The sequence below is a fragment of the Panonychus citri genome, unplaced genomic scaffold, assembly GCF_014898815.1.
Source record: "Panonychus citri isolate SS breed McGregor unplaced genomic scaffold, ASM1489881v1 Contig00103, whole genome shotgun sequence".
Lineage (NCBI taxonomy): Eukaryota > Metazoa > Arthropoda > Arachnida > Trombidiformes > Tetranychidae > Panonychus > Panonychus citri.
Genome location: NW_026515508.1, coordinates 52,971 through 74,637, shown reverse-complemented (window position 1 = coordinate 74,637; position 21,667 = coordinate 52,971). Strand labels below are relative to the sequence as shown.

General features: G+C 33.0%; 2 protein-coding genes across 2 annotated transcripts; both read right to left on the bottom strand.

Moving 5' to 3' along the window:
* Positions 1 to 106: 106 nt before the first annotated feature.
* On the bottom strand, positions 107 to 1,718 carry LOC128388824 (uncharacterized). The gene is made up of 2 exons (XM_053348283.1): positions 1,336 to 1,718; positions 107 to 1,208 (listed from the first exon to the last, which is right to left on the bottom strand). The coding sequence occupies exons 1-2, from the start codon at positions 1,580 to 1,582 to the stop codon at positions 502 to 504; spliced, it is 954 nt and encodes a 317-aa protein (XP_053204258.1). The 5' UTR covers positions 1,583 to 1,718; the 3' UTR covers positions 107 to 501.
* Positions 1,719 to 13,324: 11,606 nt separating this feature from the next.
* On the bottom strand, positions 13,325 to 15,191 carry LOC128388826 (uncharacterized). Its single transcript, XM_053348285.1, has 2 exons — positions 13,540 to 15,191; positions 13,325 to 13,472 (listed from the first exon to the last, which is right to left on the bottom strand). Exon 1 carries the CDS (start codon positions 15,144 to 15,146, stop codon positions 13,707 to 13,709), a length of 1,440 nt encoding a protein of 479 aa, XP_053204260.1. The 5' UTR covers positions 15,147 to 15,191; the 3' UTR covers positions 13,325 to 13,472; positions 13,540 to 13,706.
* Between the last annotated feature and the right edge of the window lie 6,476 nt (positions 15,192 to 21,667).

The following is a 21,667-nucleotide window of genomic DNA, read 5'->3' as shown; positions in this document are numbered from 1 at the left end:
TATACCTAATTTTTTACGATAACACAAAGCCCATTGTTGCTTTCTACTACCATAGTTTACCTCTAAATACGAAACAAAATCTACTGTTGATTTGACTATTTTATATTTCTTGCAAAAGAAATCATACAAGCGGCTAAATTCAACCTGGTCAAGCTCACGATGAATGGAGAGAAGGTCATGTTTTATCTTCTTTCTAGCTTCAGGATCAGGAATGGATAGAATATGTTTGTTCCAATTTTTAAGTACGTGCCAGGTACACAACAGATGGTTCGCTGGTGTCCCAAATACCGCGCACCAAGCAGCATAATAACCAGGGAAATCGTCTGACATGAAGACATTTGGAGTTTTTATGTTGCAAACTTTTTTCAATGAAGTGAAAAATGTTCGACAAACATACATATCAACTTTAGCTGAGTATAGATATGCAACTGGGAATCCAACCCTAAATAGAATGTAAGAATAATTGATAATATATCACTTTGATAGCACAGGTAAGTGACCTCACCTATTTTCATCAACAACCATTATTGTTGTCAACTGGAAATCGTAATCATTTGTTCCATGAGTAGAGTCCATCGCAATAACATTTCCTCCATATTTTTCTAACATGAAACGTTGCCCAATTGTACTTATTACGAGCATGAAAGATGATGATCCATCATCATCTGGCTGCTGATAATGAATTATTGGATCTTGTTCAGTTTCCTTCATCTCTGATATCCATGATTCAACACTAACAAGATCATTAGAGTCCCGATTAACATGAGATTTCAGATTGAATGATGAAGAAATATTTGTCAAATCTTTAACAGACGTTAAGTGGATTCGCTTTGTTTCGTCGGTCCAAGTTGATCGAATTTTGTTGAGAATCACTTGACGGCTCATTCCTAGGGTTAAATAAGATGCCAACTCTTCCCTTTGATTTGAAGACAACTGAATATGTTTAAGATCTAAAGTGTGCCCAACATGTTTGGCTTGATACCTTATCAACACTTTTTCATTTTCCATATTCAATTGTATAGTTGATGGACATCTACCACCAATTTTTCGTGAACCTTGTATTTTTAAATAGCGTTCACGATCCTCAGGAGCTAAATAAGTACCAGATCGATTACAATCGAAGTACTTTCTTCCATCGGAAGAGCTAGATGAAAGTTTATAAAAACAAGTATTTTCTTCTTCAATTTTGGTTTTCCATGTATCGAAATCTGAATCATAACAAAAACAACAAACGTTGATTTAAACTATTTAATTGGATCGATTTTAAACCCCCACAAACCCCCACAATTTATATAGATCAGAATTTATTCAATATTATAATCATTGTAAACTAACCTTGAATCGAGTCAAACGTGAGGGAGTGGAATTCCATTAAAATCCTGTGCTCACTATTAAGGTGATTTGCATAAGATGAAACGTTTGTTATCACTGTTTCACACCTGATGCACTTGAATCCATTAGGTGTTCTACCATGAAAATTAACTTCATGTTTCCTCAAGTTTCTCTTGGCACTAAAAACTTTGTCACACCGATCACATTTGAATACAGTTTCCAGATTATTTGATTCAATGTTTGCTGACATGTTGATCCAAACAAGTGAAATTATAAGGTTATATATTTAATTAAACAAAAACTTTATAGTTAATTGGTAAAGTATTATCAAAATAATAATTCTAATTCAATTGTATTAATTCAAAACAATTATCATTTCTAGCCATCATATGGCTACACGTTACCATAGCATTAGTGATGCTCGATTGTGATTGGAGGGAGCCGTTTGAGCTGTAGCTTTCTGTCTTTATTCTTAGATTTGACAGCGACCTCAGGGGAGGCACCGATGAATTAAAATTCATCGTATCCGGTTGCGACTACCGTACAATAGGGAAAAGATAGGATTGGAGTACAATGGAGTGGGAAAAGGAAAATTAGGTGATGATTCTTTGAATCAAATACATATATCATTGGATCTTCTCGCCTCCCCTAAGGTCACTCTGATGTGATTTAACAATCTTAAATAAATATCGACATTGTTTTCGTCTAATTTAAATCCTTTTGGAAAGGCCACCGACTCTCCTAAATCGACTGCCGCGTATTTAATGTTCCATTCACAGGTGTACGGGTGGTGTTTTTCGCCTGGGCAGCATTTGAAGTTGTTGTATCTCAAGTATCTCGTCCTGAACTCTTTGGTTGTTTGCCAGAAAGACGATTTTCCAGCGAAGCCCCACTCACTGAACAGTGAGTTCTGGTTTGGGAATAATTTACTGATCACGTCCTCTTCATCCGCCAACCAATTTGTTAATCTTTGTCTTATCCTCCACTTGATTTCTTTTCTCCAAGTGTTCGTTGAAAGCCATTGGTTATTGATAATTGTCCTACGTTTTGAAGTGAATTCATAGTTTATGGTCTCTCCATATGTCCAATGCCAACTATATGATTTATACTTGGACATTATCGAGAAAGCGTCCGCCACATAAAGCGATTCCGAGTTCGGATTCAGTTTCAGGTTATTGGGAATAACTATTATGATGTTTTCTTTTTCAATTTTCATGAATTCTAATTGAGCCTGGATGAAGAAGAGATAATTGTCCCATTGAGTTGAATTTTTGAACTGGAAAACGTTTAGGTTAAAAGGCCCGACTCCAATGTTTAAATTCTCATCGTTTACATAGTATTCAATCGACATCGTATATTCCGTCTCCACAAAACGATCCATGAGTTTCCTCTTTTCCAGTCTCGATGTCTCTTCCAGCGGTGGTTCCAGGGTAAACTTGTAGTCCTCATGGATTGTCGATTCATTCTTCATCGAGAAATTTAACGCTTCCATCCAAAGTATTTCCAGGATATGAGGAATCCCGTAGAAACACCAAACCATTGAACCTGAATATGTTCCTTGTTCAAGAATCGACACGCATTTATTTAACAGGTTAAATGTTTGCATGAAGATCTTTTTGGGCTCCAGGAAAAAGGAATAACCTATTTTTCTCAGGTTTGGGTAGATTACATTTGTCATCATCATTCTTTTTATCTTACGAGGTAGAAATGAGAGGGTTCTCCGCGAGCATTTGAATCTAGCCAGTTGGTCGAAGAACAGCTTATCCACGAAGTCTCTAACCTTCGTGTACCTGAAAGGTATGAAAAATTTGTAACCGACGAATATCAGCTTATTAAAATCTCTCGAATGGCTCGTTGTCTTCTCCTCATTTAATTCCAGCCCAATCTCCTTGAAGTGATGGCTGATCTCCTTGACTGTTGACCGTTCTTCTTCCACCAAAGACATGAAGATTACCACATCATCGGCGTAGGCTTTTATCTCCACCTTCCTCTGTCTGAGTTTCCTCAGGGCACTGTCCAGAGCTAGAATATATAAGAGTGGACCCGATGCCGACCCTTGCGGAGTTCCTATTTCCTCTGAAGCGAATTTTTCTTTTTTCTCGTTTACTATTTTGATCCAACGTCTTCCACTGAATGATTTCACTAATCCTGCCAGCGATTTGTCTTTCCTCTCCAGGTTTTCTACCAATGTTGACAGGTCGACTGTGTCAAAAGCCGCTTTCACGTCTAAGGTTAATATTCGAGTGGTGGACCAGTTTACCTGAAAGGTCATTTTCAGTACCAATTTCTCTCTGTTCGAGTCACTAGTGAAGGCAAATTGCGAATCTTGGAGCAGGTAATGGTCACATAATGAAATAAGACGATAGCTGATGATCTTATCTACACATTTAAATAGAAAATTTGGCGATTTAATCATCCGAACCTTCTCTGAGTTCGCCTTCGGAACAAATCCTCCACCCATCACTCGCAGAGCTTCGGGAACGTGGGAAACATCGAAAATCCTGCTTAGAATATTTTTTATATTTGCCATGTTCATCTCGAAAAATCTTGACCACTGCTTTGCGGTGAATCCATCCGACTGTAGGGATGATTTAAAAAGCTTCATGTCTTTACATAACTGAATCCATTCTTCCTCCTCCATTTTTCCTCGATGGTATTCGGTGATACTTTCAGACATTTTCGGTTTATTCGTCGAGAATTTTTCCAGGTAAGCTGCTATTGACTGTGAGTATTTGCCTTTAAGGTCTACATCTTGTATAACCATTTGTTTCGTCTCGGATCTCAGGTTTTTTATTAACTTCCAAATGTTGGCTTGTTTACCGTTTTTCGGGTTGAAATCACTCTTCTTCGATCTCGACAATTTAATTTTTCCTCTGTCATTCGTTTTTCTCATAAGCCGTCGGAGACTCTTGGAAATTACAGATTCTGTCAGATTCAGCCACTTTCCATTTCTCCTCGGGAAGTTTATGACCTTCTTAATGTCTTTGACCAAAGATGATTCCCCGCTGATAGGTACATCCTGTCTCGTTTTTTCCAGCTCGATTTCCTTTATTTTAAACTTGAGAAACCATCTCGACTGAATGCTCGATCCATTTACCGGCAACACTTTCATTTTTAAGATGTTGTGATCGGATTTCGTGTCAATTACTTTAGAATCGGCTATGATCCATTCCTTTGTCATGATTTGGCAATCTATGAACGATCTGATGTCACCACTTTGGTAGGTGAAGTTTTCTATCAAAGGAAAGTGAGCCGATTTAAAGTTGTCACCGAAAATTTGTTCTCCTAATTGATTGTATTTTTCTTCCCTTGGGGACCAGAGATGATTTTCCATGTTTAAGTCTCCACAGAGAATGACCGGAGATCTGATCTCTTTCAAATATGAGTCCAGTTTCAACAGGTAGAGTCTATCCGAGTGGCGTCTGTACGCTGAGATGATCACATATTGCTTATTCCGTATAAAAATCTTAACTCCTACGGTGTCTGGAATCTGGATGTTCATATTTGTCCATTTTGTCTTCTCCGGAATTACCAGACACGTTTCACCGTTGATGACTACAAACTGGTCTTTCACTTTTAGTTTAGAGTTTATACTCTGACCTGATTCGATCCGATCGGTTAAATCATTTATTTGGAATGCAATCCATTTGGCTGATACTTCATTTACCGACACTATTGTATCGGATGATGTAAAGGAGTTAATGATTAGGTCCATTTTTGACCATGATTTATGAATATTCCAATGAATGAAATTTAAAAACATTTTCAATTTATTTTACTTTCAAATGTGATGATAGAAAACAAATAACAAGTTCACGCTGATGAGAGCGCTCTGGTCGTTGGTTCAGATCTTTTGATTTTTATTTACTTGCGGGAGTTTTAAAAAGGTATGAAGACAATGTTTAAAAAGGTACAAAAGTAGGGACGCAATTGACTGAGGGCTCTGGAGACTCAGTATGAGTGATTAATCAGTATTGTAAAAAGGGGGGAGGCAGTGATGTTTTCGTCATTATTTTTGTTAATGCGAAGGGGTAAAAGATCATGTAGAACGGTGTATAATGAATTATTCAGAACATGGAGAGGACCGTTCAGTGGGTTTAGAACTTGTTATTATTCTCTCTTTTTTTTTTTTACTCTCTTATTATCCATTGATAATCGTAATTAATGAGTTGAATTGCATGTTTCAAACGACGTTGATACTCTGGGCAATCCCAGTCGAACGGTGTGTGGTTTTCTTCTCTCCCTTTTCTTTTGCATACATCGCATCTGTAAGCGTTTTGGTTGAATTTAACGCCGCAAGTTTTACCATCGTGAGAGCCTGAGCAATATCTGCAGCAGATTTGATTCTTACAAGTTCGACCCGAGTGGTCATATGAAAAGCATCGATAGCAAAGGCTCACGTGAAAATAGTCTACAACCATAATCTCTTTAAAATCGAAGAAGAACTTTCCTCTTCTCTCCTGGATGAAATCACGTATACGAGGTGAGACGTTTATGACAATATCAGTTCGATTTTGCTGTTTGGAAGCGAAGCGCATGGAAAAGGACCAATTTCCTTTACCACCAGCACCATTTTGAATCATTAGTCTGTCTACTAAAGCCGTTGCTTGCTCGTCCGTTTCTATGTTGAAAGGGATTTTTGAAAGTTTGACTTTCGGATCAAAGCAGCTCGGATTTCTAATATCAAGATCACAATTCCAGGCCAGTAAGGAAGACTTTGCTAGTTGTATGTCCTGGAGATCAGAGCATACAACCCTAATAGCGTCCCTTCCTTTTATTATCTTTGCCGGAAAAGCTTCAAGAGCTTTTGATTTTAGAGCCTGGGAAATTTCCGACATTAGTTTTATCGGAGGAATTGAACTATGGGTGACCAAGATTAATGGGTCCATGAGTGTTGATGACCACGGTTTCCAAGAGTTCGGAATCGGTTTCTCTTCAACTCTGTGGAAAACTTTTTTAATCTTCCTTGTCTTATCCAGTCTGACTTTAATCGTCTCTCTGTGAAGATCAATCGAGCCAAATTTTCTCTTAAGTGGATTTCTCGGTGGCGAGTCCATAACTTTTTCTACCATTTCCAGACCTTCAATACTCGGAATATCATCTTCGATCGAAGTGTCTGAGATTTCTGAACCTTTGGTTGATTCCATGTCTATCCTTTTTACTTCAGTTGTCACCTTCGATGTTGACGGTATTGGCTCAATAACAATCTCCTGAGCTCTTTCTTCCGGTTGACCAACTACTTTAGTTACCTCAATTACTGTGTTTTGGGCATTTGCTTCACCTTCTCTAGGGGTTGAAGAGCCTATTGGCTCCCCCATCTCGATTTGTTGAGGGTTTTGCAATTCTGCCGGTATTTGCAGAGCACCTGTGTTCATAAAGTCTATCGAGTTTGTCGATAAAGTGTCGTTTCCCGGATTTTCTCCTCGGTTCGAAGTATTTGCTTTTTCCCTTGATTTATTTAATCTGCTTGTTACCGATGATCTGTCACTTGAAGCTCCAGAATAAGCTCTAGTCTGTCGACCTTCGCTTATAGCTACTGGAGGTGTGATGATCGAAAGGTCTGAAGCCAAATTTTTAATCTTTTCTTTTTCCTCTGACGTCAAATGAACCAAGGCTGGGTTGTCTTTCATGTACGAGATTATATGAGAGATTTTCGAAATGAATACTTTTCTTAACACTATTTTTCCTTCTTTCAAATCCTTTGATATCAACGTGATTTTATCTGTCATGTCAATTAGATCCTTCAGCGGAATGGTGGCTATTTCGGCCATCCAGTCTTTTCTTGTTGGTATTTTCGTATTAACCCGTTTGATGAATTTATCCAAATCGCTTTTCTCCATGATTGATTTGAAAATTACCTGGTTTATTTGAAAATGAGAAAATGTAATGAAAAGGTTATATTAGTGATAATTTTATCTCTTGATATAAGATTAGTAACTTCCGTTTGTGAGTTAACGGGCGGAAGTTTACACTCGATGTTAGCCTATACATTGTTCTCCATTTTATTCTGTTCGCCTCACCCTACTATGAAAAGGGTTATTTTTATCATTTAAACCGGAGTAATATTTTCTTACCTTATATCGTCAAGAAGCTCTTCCTCTGGGGGACACAAAGAACGTAAATTTAATCACTAAAAATTAAGTTTCAATATTTTAATCACAATTTATTCAGGAGAATCAAAAATTCAACATTCACCAAAACACATCGACTCAATTTTTCCTTCGATTCAAGCGACACCTTTTGGTTCTTTAGTTAACCTTCAGTTCGCTGAATGAGTTAATCTTTTTTTTTACTTTTCGAATAACAATCAATTTAATTATTCTAATCATGGAAATTAATTGAATTCTCTTTAAACAATAGATTATTTTAGAATCTCTTGTGAAAAGAATAGAATAATAGTTCTTTTTCTATGTGTTCTTTTTTTTCGCCTCTTTCTCTCTTTTTCTGTGTACATTTATTATGATTAAGTGTAACAATTAGAATTAATTGTTGAAAGAAATGATTGTATTTCTCCTTGAAATTTAGTATCGAAGTATTATAATGATAATGATTATAATTAACAATTAGAATATGAGATTGAAACAATTTGATAAATTGTTCGTTAATTTGAAAGAATATGATTTATTCCAATCTCAGATTCGTATGAAATTTGAGTATTTTCATTGATGAATTTTGGTGTAGAAAAAAGTTCTGAGATGAAGGATTTTCTCTCTCTCTCTCTCTCTCTCTCTGAAAATTTTCCCTGGAGCCTGAGTTGTGATATTGGTCATTTCTTACTGACCATATTCAAAAAGAGTTTGCAAAACCAGAATAACAAATTGTTCGCAGATTGAATTTCAAAGTTTCTTTATTCATTCCCTGTTTTTACTCATGATTTCAACCATAAACAGAGATTTATGTACACGTACTGTAAACATGGAGATTAATCAGATGTGAAAACATCATGGAAACATCATGAATAAACAAATGGAAAATTTTACAAGAATTTATAAAAATTGTTGTATTTTTGCAGCTCAACTTTTCCAATGATAAAGGTAATAATATATAGTAAATATTATTATCATGGTGATAAATAATGAATGATAATGTTTCCAGTCGGAAGCATTTTCATTGATTTTTTTTCACCCATTACCAAGTGAAGAGTAATCATGCTTATGCCCCAGGTTGAGTATTCTGATCATCCTAAGATTCAGATTCATGTTTATCATCATGAATTAATGATTAGAATAATATTCTGGCCATGAGATGATTTTCGATTTGTCTTAGAATCTTCATAGTTATTTTTTTCTTCTTCTCTATCAAGAATAAAGAAACCATTAGAACCTTTTTTATTGAGAATTATGAGTTTGATGATGAAGCAAATAAAGGGAAAGAGGAAGATAAATACATGGGAGTTGCATGGAAATGAGAGAGAGAGAGAGAGAGAGAGAGAGAGAGAGAGAGAGAGAGCCAAAAAATCAGAATAACCCGAATTCATTGGACTTGAAACCAATGAGATTTTATTTCATCTTCATCATAATCTTTATCCTGAACATTTTCATCCTTACACTAGTTTTGTCATCATGAAAACTGATCATCATCATGAACAATAACAATGAAAATAAATCCAATTGTGATACACATGATGAACAAAAAATTCTACAACAATTAATATTTTGTCAAAAGAGAAAATTCCTAAAAATCCTAATTAGAACTATTCTCTCTTTTTTTTGTTCTAAATTTCATCGAATCCACATTTTCATGGTAAATAGTTTCCTATTTCTGATTACATGGTGCTAATAATCATTCATTGTTACATTGATTCAATTTGGTTTGTATTTTCATCTTAATGATTAACTCTCGTTGTTTTTGATTAACACAGGTCACAGCATCTTTTCAAATCGCCATTATCATCATTATTGTTATCATCTTTATCATCATCATCATCATCATCATCAGAAAAGGGCAAAGATAAAGAAGAAGAAGAAAAAAGTTCTGAACATCAATCGATAGTTATAATCAACACACAAGTCAAGAACCTCGAGATTTTGAGTAACCATGGAAACCAGAATTTTCTTTCTTCATCTTCCTCATCCTTTACCCCTTGGATCTTATAATGATGAAAAGGATGACGAAGAAGAAGAAAAAAATTCCAATGAATATCTAAATCTAATCAACAATTGATTACTTTCTCATCAAGTTTCCTGGCACAATAAAGGTTAACAATTGAAATGAGTAAATCTTGAATCTTAATCACCATCAAGACACGATCACAATCAAATTAATCAACAATCAACAACCAATTGATATTAACAAACACACACAAACACAATCAATATGATAAAATGGTAAACAATCAACTCATTTACTGGTAATTGTCTTAATAACAGCAACATGATGATTTTGTTTTGATAACAATTTACATTAATTAAGTGATGATAATCAAACATTGACTACAAAAGTTAAATTAACTTCAATCAGGCAAACAAAAAAAAAGTTGCCAAACAATTTACATGCCCTGAGGGCATTTTATTGTAATTTTCATTATGATGACTCATTAATTACTTACAATCATCACCTTAATCAACTGAAAAGGTAATAAACTTTTTTTTTCCTCATAATTTTCGCCATCTTGATCCGGTTCCGGTTGATTTTTTCATCTATTCAACACTAAATTGGACACAATTGGACCTTTTCAATTCAATCAAAAGAAACGGAAATTAAACCGGAACCAGAAACAGAAAATATATAAAAAAGAGAGAGAGATAAAGATTAAACTTACAAAAGAAATTATCAATTGTTACCATCATCATTATCTCTGATCACAATTACTGATTAATCAGTCGCCGATAATTATAACTTGAGAGAGACAAACATTTGATCAGCAATCAATAGACACTCTCAACAATTAATCATATTAATCTGTTAATCTAAATCTAAAACCTGAAAACCAAGATAATAAGACTAATCCATTTTCAGTGGCAAAGTGAGAACTGATTATCATCATCACCAGACAAAAGGATGAGGATGAGTTAGTTTTGCTCTCTCTCTCTCCCAATCATCAAATAAGGACGAAGATGAAAAAATAAAAGAAATACAAACATAAATCTCATTTATCCTCATCTTTCATCATCAACTCTCTCTCTCTCTCTCTCTCTTTCCCTTTTTTGATTGTCCAAATTGTTTCTTATTGTATCATCATCATTATGTTTATCTTCATCATCATTTCTTGATGAACCATCAACCAATGGATTATCTTAATTAAATGGTTACATTGGCATCGGTTGATATTAATCTTAATCTATTCTTATTTCATACTCTCTCTCTCTCTCTCTTCCTATTATGTCTCATCATCACCATCCTTTATATTCATTTGATTCTGATTATATTGTTTTTCTTGAACAATTAACCATAAACTTTTCATTCAATTTTGATTGAATAACAGCCATGAATCTGTGAATAGACTGATCATCATCACTTTGTTCATGGAAAATGATCTGAATAAAGTAAATTGTTGAAACTAAAATGGCTCTAATCATATTACTTTTATATGAATACAATGATTTGTATCATGATTTTCTTGTCTTCATTTTCATCTTGCAACTAAGTTTCAATGATGATCATGTTTATCTGTTCAAATATAAATACTCAAACATGTTCAAAGTTATCATGATGATGAAAATGTCCTTTGCTTGACAGAGCATAACTCAAATGATGATGAGGATGAAAGTGTTATATCAATGTATCTCATCATTGTAACTATTTTTTTCCTTCTACCGTTAAACTAACATTATCATTATCATTATGATTGTTTGATTGCTCTCTCTCTCTCTCTCTCTCTCTCTCTCTCTCTGTATATTTATATGCACTATTTTCTTATTTTTCATTCCCACTTTCACTCTTTCACCTCCTATGATGATAATAACGTTAACCCTTGTAAACTATTCATGTGCAATAGTGATAACGATGATAATAATATTATCTTCCAAAGGGATAGTTTTATCATCACCCAGAATCTTATTTCTTGTAAATTTTTCATTTCAATCTACCCTCAGGGTAAATTTAAGGCAGTGGAAAAAAACTCTCTCTCCCCCATTAAAGTAACTCTCAATTTTCTTGTTGATTTTCACTTCACCTTCAACTTATCAGAACCATCATCATGAATCCCCATGTAATATGTTTACTAAACTAATAACAACTTTACTTTTTTATAACCAATTCAATATAAATATTGATATAAACACACACACACTCAGGGATTTGATGATAATGTGTGTGTGTGGTGGGCTTGGTTATTTCCCACCCCACCATCAACACTGTCCCACTTTTTTTTGATTAATACTTGATGATGATTATTCATTTCCATCTTCAGTAAACCTCTGATTACATGGTAGGTTAATCATGATAAAATTTCAGATTCCATTTGAATAAGATGTTGAATTTATCTGCTATATTCAGTCTTGGAATCTAAATTAACCTGGTAAACTTAATTAACACTTTTACAATCAGGTTAATTCATGTATCACACAAATCCAAAATTAATTAACCCTCTTATAATTGTCAACATAATAAGAGGTTAAATCCTTAAGCTTAACTTTTATTTAGATTATTAAATCACAAATGATTAACATGATTAAGATACATGTTTATAAATTAATGTTTACCATGCAATCATATTGATTAAACAATTTTCTTAAATTATATCACAATTAGTTAAATTGTTATGTCTTCTTTAAGCTCCTTTAGTAATACAAAACTCATTTGGTTTTACAATTAAAGTTAAATTGGTTAATGTTGTTGGTTCAATCCTATTGTGATTATTTGATTCATACTTCAACATTGGAAATTGATTGTTGCTAATAATGAAAACAATTATCATTACGATTAACCTTCACATTGATAATCATTATAATGAAATTGAATTTCAAGGATAATTAAATGTCTAACTACTCGTAGTGAAATTATCAATAGATTTGATTACAATGAGCATTGTAGATGTAATTTAAATTCATAAATTGTTTGGAATCTAATATTGCAGTTAATTGATAACCATCAGAATTTCACAATTAATTAATCTTGTTTGATCATTTTCTTAATGATCACAATTGATTGAAAGTAAACATTTACAAGATATTGATCAGATTGATGAAACTTTCTGGATAAACTGAATACCTTTGAATGTATTTCCCACCTTGACTTCATACTGGACCTCCTTTTGATTTTTACTTGACCATCATGGGAATGACAATGAAGACAAATGACCATTGAACTGATAACAAATATTATCATTTATTAGATTGAATTAACTCTTAAGTAATGACTATTAGCTGGAATGGGGTTGGAATCTATTATGACCATTGGTCAGTTTGAGAAACATTGTATCACAATAGTTAACCTCCCAATCAACAGTCAATTTTTTTTGAAGCGCTTTGAAATTTTTTGATTCAACATTGAATCAAAGTCATGAAGAGAAATGAGAAGAAGCTTCAAAAAGCAAGAAATGAATTATAATTGATTCATCTATCGCTTTAGCTTTTGAATCCAAATTAATTTTTCAAATCACAATTTTACAGAATCAGAAACTATTCTACTGATTTTTAGATTATTTTCTTTAGAATAATCTAAAGAATCGAATCTCAATCATGATTGTGATCAGAATCTTAGCGAAGAAAGTGGAACCGGCCTTAGAAAACTCTTTAGAAAATTGTTTTATTTTGACATTGGAAATTATTCAGAATTTGATTAATAAGGAAGATTAACAATAAGATTCCATATGAATATTGAACGAGATAATAGTAGTTTGGAATTTGAATTTTTCTTAAAGAATCTGAAAAGTTGAAAGTATTAAATTGCTAGAAAAGAATAGAAAATAGATTTAGTAAGAAACTTTGAATTTGAAGGAAATTAAACTGAATTTGTGTGAGATCATCGAGAAGGAAACAAGAAATTCAATTATTGGAAAATTAATTAATTTCCATTTCTTTGATTTCCTGAGAGAAATCCATTGCTCCTCTCCAAGATCATTGTTTTGAATATTTTCTTTCCAGTCGAATTTTCTCCTTCCAGAATATTTTCATGATGAATTGAATCTTGTTCGGAAATGACACGATTGTCCAAGGAAACACATATTTCAATTTTCGTTTCCAGAATAATAATCTCCTCTAAATAGATTTGAAAAAGAAAATAAATCAATATTTTGTTCACCATTGGAAAAAAGATTCTACTCACCGATTGATGTTTTGTTTTCTATTTTTGTTGATAATGAAGCTGCTGATTTGATTGAAATTGAATCCATTGTTTGATTTTTTTCACACGAACTTGTTTGCATTAGAATTTATGAAAATGTTGATTTTACACTTGGCGAATGAATTGGATATTTTTCAGTTGATGAAATGTTATTTGTTTTGGAGAAAAGGAACGATAACAAAATTTGTCTTATTTGTCCAGTGAAAAGAGATACTGTTGATATGAATACACTTTGTAGATACACTTTCGATTTCAACACAATGATAATTTGTTGATTCTTTTATAATCGCAAACGTGTTGTCCAACTTGAATGAAAAAAAACCAGTGAATCCGTTGAAAGAAAGTGAAGTGACTTTTGTCTCAAGTTGTCGACAAATAAATAGAACTTTGGCTTTAAATTCACAAATAGCTTCCACTGAATAAAATTTTTCGTCTGAGCGTATAAAAGCATCGTTTCTTAGCTTTTTCTCGCAATAGTTACGCGTTGAATATCTTATTCCTCGAAATCTGATTGTTTTGAAAATTTTCAAATCAATCGGATTAACTTGAACTTCATATTTATCATTTAAAACTTCAATAATGATATTAATCATTTTATCTGGAATCTTTTCTTGGACAAGTTTTGTTGTTTTAGAATCTTTTTCATCTAGACCGAAGAATTTTTTCTCTTTCTCGACAAGATTCCATTTCTTGATTTTTGTTTCAACATATTCTTTGAATCGAAAATCATTCATGAAAACTCGAATGAGAGCGGGTCCAGCGTGTGAATATCGTCTAACTTTAGATTTCAATTGCCCCATGTAATCTTCCAATGGATAGGAGGAGACATTTGAATTAGGACCGAGAAATTTGAGTGATTCACTGATGTGTGAGAGAATATGAAGATTATAAGATAAATATTTGGATCCAAAAAGAGTTGATGTACCTTGTTGAAATTCTTCAACTAAATTGTTGATTTCGCTCAAAACAGACTGACCAACGGGTCCAATGTGGGCCAGATAATAAATTCTTGCTAAAGTTGATACATGTCGAATGACTGGTAATTTCAATAATCCATAACTTGTTGGGTAGAAATAGTAACTCAGAAATGTATCAAATTCACAAGATTTCCAAAATTTAAGCTGGTCTAAATGTCTCGGGGTTCTTGGCATTTCTGTAAGACCTTTGATCTGAATCAAACGCTGGCTCATCTCTTTGATGAAAATTGTTCTTGTGATATTTTTCGCGAAAATGTTTACGGCATCAGTATTAATGATTCCATTCAAAAGTTTCCGAAAAACCCCAAGGCTTATGCTGTGCATTGGTTCAACTGAAATGCCTCTTACAATGTCAAAATCATGTAAACACAGCAAGGGAGAGATTCCATTTATACCATTGAAGCGATTGTTGGAAGGAGGAAGATGATTTTCATTATTTTCGAAATAATCTTTGAAATCCATGAAATCTTTTTTCTTTCTAAGTAATCGATTAATTTCTTGTTGTGAATGATTATGAAATTCACGAGCCATGGCACCACCAGCCTCAATTAGGCACCAATCACAGCCATATCTGTGATTATATTGTCTAACTTGTCTAAGGTATGCGCGCATCGGAGCATCGGCAATCAAACATATCAAGTGGAAAGTGAATTTTTTCTTTTTCATACCCTCGATAGAACAATCAACTGGATTAGATGAAAGTAAATTAATTTCTTCCACAATAGGTCCAAGAAATGAACCAACATTCGGTTTATTTCTTCCAACATGTAAGCCAACGAGAAAGAAAAATTTTTTGCGATGGTGAGATTTTAGCTCATTCAAAGAAATGAAAACTGGGAAAATTTTTGTTGATGAGCTTTTAGAACAAGAAACTTCGTCAGCGTGTAATGTAAGTGTGAGTTTTTGAATCAATTCTGAAGAAGAGCTTTTAATTTCTCTGGCCAGGTCTGAATTAGATATATCTCGCATAGAATTGTTTTCTTCATCGTCCAATTGCCAAAAGTCTTTTTTAATTAGAGGAAGATATTTTTCCAACTGTTTTCGGAGCAGAATATGTATGAAATAATTTCCATTACCAAGAGAAACAGGAAAACTTTCACCATCACAAATGTAGTCAGCGAATTTTCTAGGCTCACCAGTATACGGACCGTGTGAATGATTTTTGTCGCAAAGCAGATACACATGTATTGGGTTATCTTTGGTTCTTTTCCCAAAATGACGAACACTCGGAAAAGTTATTCCCGTTGAAAGAAAACGCTGGTTTACACAATTGAAAAGATTCACAACAATATTTGTTGAATTTAAATTACAACCAGCATGGGATAGAATAGCAAGGAGAGTCGCTTCAATAAATTCTTCTTTAGACGGAATTATTTCTAATGGTTGAGCGACAGAATTTTCTTTCGAAAACATTGATGATTCACTTCCGTCTAATGAACTATTTGCATCACTTTCACAAACAGAATTATTTCCACTATTTACTGAGCAAATGAAAGATGATTGATCTGAGTCAAAATCTGAGTCAAGATTTGGTAGATTTTGAAGATAAATTTGTTGATTTAGCTTGTGAATTTTTCCTTGTTTTCTCGTCGATACATTATAAAGAGATACAAAGTAATTGTTTTCACCAAAATTAATTAAATTTTAACACAAATAAATGAATAATTAATATAAATTAATTATTAACACAAACAAAATTAATTCTTAATGTTAAAAGTAAACATCAATGTGTTTCTTTATCTTATCTTTAGAAAAGAATATTTTTTATTCGATTGTTGCTTAGCAACAATCACGTGACAAGAAATTGACCAATCACAAGCTTTCGAAAAAAAAAGTTCTTTTTTTAAATGTTCTTTTATCACATGTGATTTCCTTCCGTAAAAGATAAACATTCACACGTTTTAATTCATTTTAATTGTTATTTTCATTTTAAATTCTGAAACAACAACTTTTAGTATTATTTTCATTGAGAAAGTTTTCAGTGAGTCTTAAAATCAACTTGTTTTTACAATTGAGTGGATGGAAACACGTTCAAAAGAAAATTGAATCAGTTCAAGCGTATTACGCCAAGAACACCGAAGTTCTGTTCAAATATCATTAGAGATCAATCAACTTTAGTAGGATCTTTCTTAAAACTCATGGAGAATCAAAATCTGTAATTGCTGTTGTTCGTTTATCCCAAAAAATAAGGAAATGAATCTCAAAAGACAAAATGGTTCCGATATGTTTTAAAGTGGAAAAGGAACAAATTCGGAAGAATTGAAAGAGCGTCAAATTCATTGTAAAATTTGATAACAATTCAAGTTCCTGACTGCAATCCAATCCAAGCAATGATTGTATCAGTAGGAGGTAAGTCTGAATTTCATCTAATTCATCTGATTCTAATATATCTTTCTTTTAGACGATTCTATTCAACTCTTTGAGAATTATGGTCTTTTCATCAATGAAGCAAAAAAGAAAGATATAAAGAACTTAGAAACAAAGATAAACGACTGGCTCAGTATGGAAGGAATAAAGATTTCGAAATTTCAATCGAAAGGATTGCCAGTCACAAGTGATCTTGATTTCGAGAAAATAATCAAGAAAACCGACGAAATTTCCAACAATCAACAAAAAACAAAAACAAAATCTTCACCTTCAGTTGTTACCGTTGATATTTCTTGTGATGATTGCTCATCAGAATCTAAAACAGAGAGAAAAGATTCTGATTCTGCTAAGTTATCATCAATCAACTCTCATTTGAAAAAAATCAAAGATTTGATTTCAGATCAAATGGATCCAAAAAAAATCAAACAAGCTTTCGATGAGATTCTAAAAGTCTTGGAATCAATTGTTCACCTTAAAGAGTACAAAGAGCTTGTCAAACCAAACCTTTCCACTAACATTGGTTTTGATATACAAGGAATTAGATATATTCCTGAAAAGGATCTAACCCATGAAGCGGGAACACTAACATTCATTGAAGGAATTCTTCCCATTGCAACTTCTCATTACAAACAAGCAATGGGTGCTGGTCACGGTCGTGGTATCCAACCTTCAACGATTTTGACAAATATCATAAGATTCTCGTTTCCCAAACATTGGCTTGTTGGTGTTACTCTCAAAGGAACAGGTGGTAACACAGGATTAGCAGCTATTTGGAATTATTCTGATCCTCTCAAGTATCCATGTCAAGGAGCTTATGAAGATGGCTTAGGAGAAAGGAGAATTCGGGCATTATTCGGTGAGTTTATCAGAATTTCTATGAAATTGGTATTTTTTCTAATTTTAATTTGATTTTTTCTGCTCCAATAGATCATGTTATAAGAAAATCAAAAAGAACATCATATGATCGCAGTCACGAGCAAACCCTTGTTACTAATATGTCCAAAGCGATGAATAATAAGCGGAACAAAATTGCTCCATCAACATCTCATCGCAGGGATCAAAGTCCTATGGACGAAAATTCCAATACAAGTGAAGGAGATGAAGATATTCGTTTGGCTTCAATGATAAACACAACCATTCATCAAGCAAGAAAAAATATCAGACGACGAAGAAGAGTCAGCAGCTTCAGAAAAGATTCAAAAAGAATCTTCAAATGATTTCAATTTCTCAGACTTTGGAAGTGATAATCAAGACGGAGAAACTAGTTCTGATGAAAAGGATAAATCAACTTCTGTTTCAGCATTTGACGCTATGAGAAACAGCCCAACCGTCAAATCCAAACTTTCAACATCCATTGAAAGATTACCAGATAATGCTGATGCAAATGAAAATGATTCAACTAAACCGACTGAAGATGATAAAATTCCCCCAACAGATGAAGAAAATATCGTTATGAATCAACAGGCTGTTAATGATGATGAACAGATAACCAACGCTGAAAATGAATCTATTCAACAGGAATTAGATCTTTCAATCTCACGATCTGCAAAAGATTCAAGTGATATTGATAATGCTTCAAATTTTGGTACAGATTTTCCTTCATCACAGTACAGAATTTCTACACCGAAGCTTTACCGTGATGAGGAATATTCAAATCAGATATCAGCTGATTCTGGAGTTGTTTCTGAAGAATCTATTGCTGGACCCAGTGGAAATTATTCCTCAACTAGGAAAAGATCTTTGGATTCCGACGAAAAAAAGATAGTGAAGAAACTGCGCTCTTCACGTATCTCAGACGATGAAACTGATTCGAGTAATCTATCTACAACAAATGAATCTTCAGTTTCGACTGTCGTTGATGATTCTCAGAAATCAGTTCAACCACAAACTGCTCTGAACAATGATCAAATTGAAGCTGTCAAAGCTTTACTCGCTTCAAATCCGGCTTTTCTGGCTAATCTCATCGCTTCTCATATGCCAAAATAATTTCAACTGAATTCAAGGTCAGAATTTATTCAATTACAAATCAAATTATTATCCAATCAAAGGTACAAATTTCCTTCTCATATTTCGTATTTTTCTCAATTAATCAATTCAATCGTTAAAATTCAATAGAATTTAATGACATATTTATTTTCCTATTATTGTTACTTGTTAAAAGTTCATACATTTCACACTTTGTGTTAAGTATCAGAAATATTTCAAATTTAACTTTTTTGTTGATTACAAGGGTAAAAGAAAACTTTCTTCCCTTATGTCCATTTAACTTTTTGAAAAATTCTTCTTCAATAAAATCATCAGCATAAACCAGTTTTTAGTATCATTTTTTCCTCTTAATCTTGTCATCATTTTCTTTGTTAAATCTCATCCATTGATATTTCAATTGTTCCGAAATGTCACAAAAGTCTCGACAAAAATCAATTTCTTTAAATAGTGAAATAAGAACATTTTCATCACAGCCTAGAACTAGTCTGGAACAGTCTCTAAATAGAAATCTAACAAATAATTTACCTCATTCGTCTGATAACACGAGGAAAACCGGAAGTTATGATTCTGGACAAACTAGTGCGACTAAAAATTCAATTGGAAACAATTCAACGAATAATAAAAATGGCCAAGGAAAATGTGAAAAAGGTTTCTGTTATGCTATTTTGTTACCCCACATTTACTCAGAAGACTTTGTGATGAGGAAACAACCTTTCTTAGTGAAAATCAGTGAAAATCAATTACTTGAGTTTGGTTTTAAATTACCTTTCGATGATATATTTGATCCAAGAATGAATAATTTCATCTTCAATGTGCAAGGCCAAATGCTTTCAGCTCAAATAATAGCAACTTCAGGTGAGTTTAAACTAATTTATATTAATCATTTTATTTGATTTGCAATTGATTTTTTTCCATTACAGATAACTCCGTTGATTTGAAAAAGAACTTGAGAATAAATGTTGATTGTAATGAAACTTGGAAAATCATGAAAGGGTTGTTGGAAATTCTCGATTAGTTTTGTCACTAGAACACCAGCCATTGGAAATAGGTGAATCACCTGTTAAGCACGTTTTCAGTGATAAAAATTCAAAGAAGTAATTCAACATTTCAAAGAAAGTACGAGAAATGAGATTCAAGAAACTGAAATGATTCAACGGAAAATAACTCTGCAGACAAAGAAGAGGTTGAAAATCCTACTGAAAGTGGGAACCAAGTCAGAAATAATAAAATTTCGAGTGATGATGGGGCTTCAAAACTTCCTGAAAAAGATCAAGACGCAATCAAACAACGTTTAGAAATTCTGAATGAGAAAAAAATCTGGTTATCTGATAATGATCCTTTAGCTTACATGGTTAAAAATACGCTTGAAGTTGTTAATTTTCTCTTTTCAACGTTAACAAAAGATCAGCGAGATGATAAATTATTATTTCAGATACCGATTCGTGACCCAACTTATAAAATAAGAAAAAGGTAATATTCTTAATTAATATCAAACAATAAACTGATTCACATTAATAATTTTTCTTTGTTTTTCAGAATCAGATATTCATAGAAGGAGAGCTCCATTGCCCTTGATAAATATCAGATTGCAATGATTCGTTCCAAATCAAAAATCCATATTCTTTGGTTATCAAATAATTCATATAGCTTTTCCCAATCTTTTTCAAGAATGTTACTTTAGGAAAAGTTCTATGATGAAAGTGAGATTGAAAAATACAAAGAGCAATACAAAGAATCAACAGAAAGATTCTCTTGTATTTGTCCTCGATTCAATGATCCTTTGAATGAGCCTTCAAAGGAAATTTTGATTATATTCGTGGTCAAACTCGTATCAGAGCTTTAATAGGTAATGATTCTTTTTCTATTTAATCACTTATTAAATCAAAGAATCTTTTCATAGATCATTCATTCAGAAAAGCTGGATATTCTCAATATGATGAAAAACAAGAAAATATGCTCAGGAATCGAATTGGTAAAGAAATGAGCTCCAAGAATAAAAATCAACAAAAAAGATCAGATTCTACACGGGTTGAAGAGGATGAGCAAGAAGTGGATCAAACTGAAATAGAAGATAATTCATTTGAATCAATAAAAAATGATTCAATATCACCATTCGATATGATGGAGGATGACGATGAAAATAGTCTTTGGGAAAAAAATTTTGAATAAACTAGAATAATTGAAAATAATCAAGATTAAAATAAATTCATTGAATCTTTGAGTTTTCGCTGTCATAGATTTTTTTCAAACACTTGATTCAAAATCATTGGAATTCTGATTTATTGAAAGATGATTCGTTAGTTAGAATAGATTCCAATATCACAAGAATATATTTCCGAGTTTGAATTCAGTGGTTCTTATATCAGCACGAAAATCAGAATTATAACTTTAGAATTCGTTTATTTGCTAATGAGAATAAATTTCACATCTTTCTGTATCTAATTGAATATGCTTGAATGATTTTCAATATTGATTCAAAATAAGTAAAAATTGACTCAAATTTTACTCAAAACTGACTCAATTTTACTTCAAAACGCTTCAAAATTGTTTGAATCATCATTGAATAAAAACGCACTTTTTTGAAACCTTTTTGAAACAAGTTTGATTCAAAACTGTTGATTGGGCTTACTCTCTCTCTCTCTCTCTCTCTCTCTCTCTTTCTTTCTTTCTCCCCCACTGGTCAAATCAAACCAGAGATAAAAGTAAACTGACCAACTGGATAACAATATGTTACCTTTGAGATGATTACATGACAGAAACAAAAAAAGGTGACCACAATT

Bases quoted from the DNA above. Each gene is read 5' to 3' on its own strand.
- LOC128388826 (XM_053348285.1), bottom strand. From the start codon at position 15,146: ATGCGCGCATACCTTAGACAAGTTAGACAATATAATCACAGATATGGC.
- LOC128388824 (XM_053348283.1), bottom strand. From the start codon at position 1,582: ATGTCAGCAAACATTGAATCAAATAATCTGGAAACTGTATTCAAATGT. The intron at 1,209-1,335 runs GTTAGTTTACAA...GTTATGATTCAG, and splicing joins CACGTTTGACTCGATTCAAG to ATTTCGATACATGGAAAACC.